Here is a 7,768-nt window from a genome sequence, read left to right as displayed (position 1 = left end):
AAAAAAAAAAAACACATCATAGTAAAACCAATACCTTCTCAGCTTCGCATCGAAGCTAATATATTTTTGAAGTTTCCAAATATAAATTCAGATAAGCGAAGTTACTCTGTGATGATCAAATAAAGTAACAATAAAGGCTAACCAATGTTACTAAAAATGACTTTTGAACAGATTGTAGAATCATCACATTCTACATACTGCATATACTAATTAGTCAATTAGTTAAAAAACAGTTCGTCTGTGCTAAAAATATAAAAATGTCTATAATAGATGTCCATGTAAATCTGTGTAAAAGTCATTTTCAATAACATTGGTTAGCCTTTGTTGTTACTTTATTAGTTTTGCTATGGTATAGTAAAACTACAGTCATAAGAATAAAATAAATAATAATAATTAACACCACGACCGTCAAAGTTGTATTTATATGCATATGGTTTTTTGCCAAATTTCCTAAATCTATCTCTATTCTTTAATTTATTTTACATACATGTGTAGGTATAAAAATCTCATAAATATGAGTAAAAAAAATTTTTTTGAAAATTATTTGAAGATATATTACTCATAATGTTAATTTTAATATAATTTACTGTTTTTTACAAGTTTATATACAAATAAAAAAAAATTGAAATTTGGATCCAAATTTTTTTAATTATCTTTAAAAAAATTTGACCAATTCATAATTATTTCAATAAAATGTTATTTTTTGACGAATTTTTATCCTAAAAGAATAATTAACCCTTTATAGCCTAGTGCATCTATATAGGTGCGCAACAAACGTTTAGTTTAGTTTTTAGTTTAGTGCTATCAAATCTTCATTATCTGATACTTCATAAAATTGTATCTCAGTTTTTAAGGGTTATATCAGGAAATCAGTTTCTTATTCCTCTGAAGTCCACGAAAATGATAAAATAATTATATAAATAAATGTATTCCATAGTTTAAAACTATGTTCAATTTCTATTGATTTTTTTTATGTACATAACCTAAAGCTTTCTTTCACATTTATATTTATTATTAACACTTCAAATATTCGTTATATACACTTAATTTTTTTATACAGAGTAATTGTTTAACTATGACACACACGAAATCTTTCAAAATATAAAATATAATATTATTTTTGTTTTGAGAAATAATATTCTACATTGTACATATAATTTGAGAAAATAATTAGGTACTATCCCTCCTCTTTTCCCTTAAAATTTTATCAACTAAATTTTTTAAATAGAAACATATATGTTAAACCAAGGTACAATCTAGAAAATGGCCTTCTTGGATGGTTAATGTCGATTATATTTTTTAGATTTATATTTAATAAATTAGACTTAAAAATTATTACCATAATAATAAAAAGACTGGAGGATTAGTACAGTTCATTAATGTCCAGAGACAAAAATAAAAAGATCCATGCTTAATCTCCAGTTATTATATTAAAGAGTTAATAATTACTAAATAATAACTCAAAAGTTGTTATCGAACATTTATTTTCTTAGATACATCATTTTCTGGTTTATAAGTTGGTTGAACATGTATATTTCCATTTATAAAACTAAAGCTGATAAAATTTTAAGGGAAATTAGAATGGAGATAAGAACAATATTTTTTTTTTTTGTAAATTATAAAACGAAGGATGCTATTAATTTATGAAAAAATAAATTATTTTTTATATTCTTATAGACATTGCGTGATTCATAGTTGAAAAATCACTCTGCATTGATAGAATATTATGAACGAATTAATAATTTATTAAACTATCCTTCGACAAAAAATTCGCATACGCAATAATCTAAGCAACATTTATTGTCAGATTTTTAAGTTTACTATATAAAATAGTGAATTTAATTATCATCACTAGGACACTATTGGTCAAAGGAACTATTATGACTATTGTACCTCATATCAAAACTCATAACAAAACAGTTAAAATAAAAAAGCTGATCACTGGACAAATATATTTATTGTATTAGTAGGAAGACACAACTATAACTTAATTGTGGTGATATACACTTGATATTTTAAATTAAACTTAATAGTCTTTGTCATTTTGGACATTACATAAATTTAAATTATAATATTCTTACATTTTAATCACGATCAACTTTTTTTTCTAAAAATTATAAAAATAAATGAACACTGACAAAGGACTTGGTTCATGCATTCGTTTAATTATAGAATTTGTCTGGAATATTTCTGGCACTCAGCCTTCTCATTGATCCATCACCGCCTCCATTTTTATTATCTATTTAAATAAGTAGAATTATATATTTAATAAGCTATATAATATTCCTTAATTATGTAGTGTTACATGTGTGTGGTTTCCGGTATATTGTACGTGAGTAATTTAAAAATACAAATTCTTACCTCCCAATGTACGTTCCAGAATCTACAGTGACCAATGGTTTCAAACGAAAACCCTCAACAAGGAAAGCCCACATGGGTCATAGGAAATCTGGTGCATTTTTAGACGTACCTTTTTCAATAGAAAACAAAAAAACGCCGGAACCTGAAGAACCTGAAAATTCTTATAGACTTAGATCTTTTAGTTTCACTTCAAAAGGTTTGTGCCAATGAACAACAATATTTAAAAAAATTTTTCTTAAATATTTTTAATACTAATCAAATAATATTATCTATGATTTTATAATTGTATTTATCAATAAATTTACTTAATTGTATATTAATTTAGGTATAATAAATAGAGGTGACTCATTCCGAAAACGTCGATCAAGAAGTAACAGTTTAGCTAAAGACGACGAATTTAAAGAATGTACGCCTCCGATAACCAATAAACAAGAGAACGAAGACATTACATCTTACACCGTTGCTTTACTTGGTACAAGAGGAGTTGGTAAAACGGCACTAATTAGTCAATTTATGACATCAGAATATATAAATGCTTATGAAAGACAAAGAGGTGCGTTTAATTAACATTAGAGTTTTGTTGGATTAAAAAAATAACAGTATATATTTATTAATCTTAAAAAATATTTTTAAGCTGTAGGATTTTTATCTATATTGTATAATAATTTATTCAAATTGAACGTAGAAAAATTGTAATTTGTTTGACATAAATTCACTTGAATTCATATTAAATAGTTAAATAACTTACTCGATTCTGAATCATGGTCCTATCTCGTCACATTTTAAAATAAAGCAAAATAACAAACTTAATGCAAAAACTCTCATGCGTTTTAAAAATTTGAACATTACAGTGTCATATAACTTGCGGTACTAAAATAGATTAACTATTGATGCGACAAGATATAAAATTTTCTATTGCTATTGAACTGAAGTGTTAAACTTTTTATGTAATAAATTATAATTTCAGAGTATGTTACAAAATATTTCTAAAACTTATCTAAGAGAAATAAATATGCCATTATTAAAATCAGAGATTTTATAGAAATGTGTAGCGTATTATTAATAAAATTATGGAAATTATTTCAATAATAATTTATCAAAATAAAAATTATTAAATTTAATTATAATATACAGAGTGGCCCACCACTATAATTTGGAGGTGTGTAACTTTTTCCATGAAAATGACTTATACTTTTGAATGAGAGTGATAAGTAATAATTGCCTTATCTAATTTCTTATCATGGTATTAATGCCAAGTTTGTAATGTATACACATTATCATCATATGTATACACAGTAATCATGAAAAGATAGCGTTTTCTTCTGTCCTTTTCTCAATACGTATTTCAATGTTTAATACCGTAAAATAATACATGAAAATTCAAATTTTCACAAACTTCAAAACGCTACAGAATATTTATTACTCAATATTAATAAGATATTTTTTTACTAAAATTTTTCTTAAATTCTACTCTACAAAATAGCTATCTTAGATTTTTTTTTTAAATTTTATTTAAAATTTAAAAATAAATAATATTTTTAATAAAATGTAAAAAAATTAATTATTGAGATATAGCTATTGACCTAACGTATAACTATTATTTAAAAAAAAAATTAACTAAAAATATTAACTGGATAAAAAGTTATTTAAGTTGTCAGTGAGTGGTGGGCCACCCTGTATATTATGTCTGATACAAATAATAAAATGAAGGTGAAACTATGGAAACTATTGAATATAATAAAAAAAAAAGTCTGATTCAGTTCAATTTTCAATGAATTCTATACAACCTAAATAAATCAGCATACTTTGAAATACATAAATTAAATAATAATGCTGACTAAAAATAAAAAATATTCTATCGAATATTCTACTTCTCTTTTGAACTTAAAAAAGTAATAATTTTTAAATTCACCAAAGATATGCTTTTATCTTACATATTAAACATTTTATATCCTATATCCATTTCAAGTTTATTAATGGGTTTCTTGAGTGTTATCGTGCAAGTATAATATTTGATTTAAAAATATTTTTCTTTTCAAGATTTATTATAAAAAAAACGTTTCTCATTTTTATTTTAATATACATGCAAACGATGGAAAAATGTAATAGGAACTAAATCTAAAACGTAAAAATACCTATCAACTTTTTTTTCAAACATATTAAAACTTAGGTTTTATTTGATTTCACAATCATAATACTTTTTAAATAATCTCGTGGAAATATGTCATCTAATATATTTTAAGATTTTAGATATACTAAGGTATTTAGTATGTACTTTAAATATTCAAACTTATCTATTAAACATATTATTCTATTTTTAAATAATTTTTAAATTTGTTACCATTTTTAGACACTAGTAATGAATCATCGATGCAATCAGTTTGCATTATGTTAAATGGTGATGAGTCAGAACTTAGATTTTTGAACGAAAGTGAAGTAATTAAAGTTTGAATTGATATAAATTTAGACAAACAATAATTAATTGATTTATTTTTTCAGTTGAAAGATGAACGACTTCCTCAACTTGCCGATGCATATCTCGTAATATTTTCAGTAGTAGACAAAAACAGTTTTGAAATAGCTGAAACAATATTAAAAAAACTTCGTGAACATGAATTATTACGCTCAAGACCAGCTATCCTAGTCGGAAACAAAGTTGATATGGCCAGAAGCAGAGAAGTAACATCTCATGGTGAGAATAATATTGTTTTACATTGTATTATGTTTAATAATGTCTGTATAACTTAACTATAAAAAAATAAGTTAAAATTTATACAAAAATGTATGGCAATACACAGACAACTGGCTGATGTTGAAATTTACAATTGAATAAGAATTGGTCAAATTTATAAAAAATATAAAAAAAAAAACTCTCATTATATTTTATGTAGATTTACGTTCTATAACATTGAAATTTATTAATTATTCGAACAGTTTTTAAAAGAACTAACATATGTTTTACCTATCTGGTTCTGATAAACAAATTTTTTAACCAATATCTTTTTTGTAAAATACTTGATATTTATGCAAGTTAAGACTAAATAAAAAAAACTTTAAACAGGATGTTAAAGAAGTACAAAATGTAAAAGACACTTGAAGAATAATCATAAGTACGATCTTGATACTTAAGTAATATTTTTCAAAGGTTAAATATTTTTAAAAGTTTTTATCTCTTTTGAATTAAAAAACAACAACAGTGCTCTTTTTTTTCTTTGATTCATCTAAAATAAACGTTACCAATTATATAGCTCATAATGTTTATAAGTATTTCTTTCAATTAAATATTTATTAATTCTCTTAAACTAACCTAAGTGAAAAATATCTCAAAATGCATTTAATCCTTTTCATGCCATACTAAAAAAATTTCTTATGTTATTTGTTTTTTCTTCAGATTCACTGAACATTTAAAACTTCTTTATGTATTTTTTTCAAGAATCTTAAGTTTTGAGTGTTAACTCATCTTGTAATGAAATTTAATCGGTATCCTTAGGTGCATTTAAAATACATGTGTTTAATGTACGTGAAATTTTCATTTTATTAATTTTTAAATCATCATACTTTTAAGTATTTAATCATACTAAAATCTTGGATTTTAATGATATTATATAAAACAATGTAATACTACACAGACAACTTAATTCTTTTAATTCCTCGGAATAGATTTTAAATAAAAGTGTTATAATATGTGTCCATTACAAACCCAAGATTAACGTATTTAAAAATTTACAAGCTCTGGTACATATTATCGAGACCAATCGGATATAACTATTGGCTTATTTTTCTTCCGATCCGCCAATCAAGCCAAGTTTTACACTGTTTCTTGATTTAACGATAATCCTCCGTGATTTACGTTTTTATTCATCAGCCAAAACCTTCAACACTACAGTCAGTTACACATTATGGTGGACAACAAAATCGTAAAAATGTAATGACTTAAATGTGATGTCCTTTCATACAATTTTTAGCGCGTAAATAACGCATTAGAAAAATCTGTTGTGTTCAGTTTTATTAAAATATTCAAAAAAACTTGTTTTGAAGCCAAGTTTTTTTTATGTATGAACAATGGTAAAATAAAATCGGCAGAATATTCGTCTTCAGTTGCAATTTCACACCATAATTGTGTCTACTCGGTTTAATATTAAATTATACAGAGCAACGATAAAATGCACTATGATGAAATTGTGAATCAGTTCTATTATTAGTTCATATACTTACTACTTTTAATGTTTTTATTTTCCTCCATAAAAATGATTATATTGCTGATTGTTTCAATTACACGAACAAGTCTTTACTTTGTAATCCAATTATATTTTCTCTAGATTTATTATTTAGAGAAATTATTTTATATTTGGTCTCTTTACAATAGTATTTTGTGTTATGTTTGTCATAGCACGTATGATGTAATTATGAAACTAAAATTTGTTTTTGGCTTACAGAAGGCAGATACCTGGCATGTACGTGCCGGGCTAAGTACATTGAAGTGTCAGTGGGCATAAATCATAACGTGGACGAACTGTTAGTTGGAATACTTACCCAAATTAGACTAAAACGATCAAATATTTCTGAGGAGCACGAACATTGGTATAAAAATAGAAATTTCTTAAAAGCCAGTTTAAAAGCTAGACAAATGTTCACTTGGGTATTTGGCAAAGAAGACTCAAAGTTAAAGAACTGCGAAAATTTGCATGTGTTGTAACAATGTGCAATATACCGTAGAAGAACATAATAACGAATTGGAAATGTTGATTTTGTATAACAATAACGTCCATCTTTTACATTTTTTTCTATGCCAAGTATTTATAAATTATTATATTATAGTGTTATATTTCCATTTTAAGGTATAGTATCGTCACATTCTTCTGCTGTTTGGGGTTTCATCCTTAGCACAAATGCAACTCGCAAAAACAAAAAATTGTAAACGCTATTTATATTTCTGTACAAGTTTTTTTTATTTAATGAACTCATTAATGACTTTATTTATTTTTTTTTTTTTTGTTCGTGAAGTCAAATAGTATATGTATAATGTAAGTTTTCTTATATAGTATTTTTATATTCTAACATTTATAAAATAATATTATGTACTTACATAATTTAATGTATAATTTTCTGCATGAATAAAATATATTATTGAGGATTAATGATTGGACGTATCTGAGTTCAACTATATTAGTAAAAAACTCTTTTTTTTCCCCCTCTAACAAATAAATTTATCTTTGTATATCATAAAACATTACTTAAAAATATATTATAAACGAATTTAATGTTGTACTATCATTAAAATAAATATAATAATATGATATATTCAGTGCTCGAATTGGCAAAAAATAAGTAGGGGAGCTCAACCTAACAATTTGAAAACTGCGTCCCTAGCATTTGAAGACTTTTTTTTTTTTACTCATTACTTTAT

The 7,768-nt window shown here is 24.6% G+C and overlaps 1 protein-coding gene across 4 annotated transcripts in view; it reads left to right on the top strand.

The window, feature by feature from the left end:
- The window catches only part of LOC126902496 (uncharacterized), a 25,277-nt gene extending 17,796 nt beyond the window's left edge, over window positions 1-7,481 (top strand). For all 4 annotated transcript variants that reach the window (XM_050679849.1, XM_050679846.1, XM_050679847.1 and 1 more), the window contains 5 exons: window positions 2,381-2,557; window positions 2,687-2,914; window positions 4,712-4,797; window positions 4,861-5,053; window positions 6,798-7,481. In XM_050679849.1, the coding sequence (XP_050535806.1) occupies window positions 2,381-2,557; window positions 2,687-2,914; window positions 4,712-4,797; window positions 4,861-5,053; window positions 6,798-7,057 (944 nt within the window). In that variant the 3' untranslated portion in view covers window positions 7,058-7,481. The remainder of the gene's footprint in view (window positions 1-2,380; window positions 2,558-2,686; window positions 2,915-4,711; window positions 4,798-4,860; window positions 5,054-6,797) is intronic.
- Window positions 7,482-7,768: the final 287 nt, after the last annotated feature.

The sequence above is a fragment of the Daktulosphaira vitifoliae genome, unplaced genomic scaffold (genome assembly GCF_025091365.1).
Source record: "Daktulosphaira vitifoliae isolate Bord-2020 unplaced genomic scaffold, ASM2509136v1 Scaffold_3, whole genome shotgun sequence".
In the NCBI taxonomy this organism is placed as follows: Eukaryota; Metazoa; Arthropoda; class Insecta; order Hemiptera; family Phylloxeridae; genus Daktulosphaira; species Daktulosphaira vitifoliae.
The sequence above is the reverse complement of the archived record's forward strand: the minus strand, read 5'-3'. Positions and strand labels throughout refer to the sequence as shown.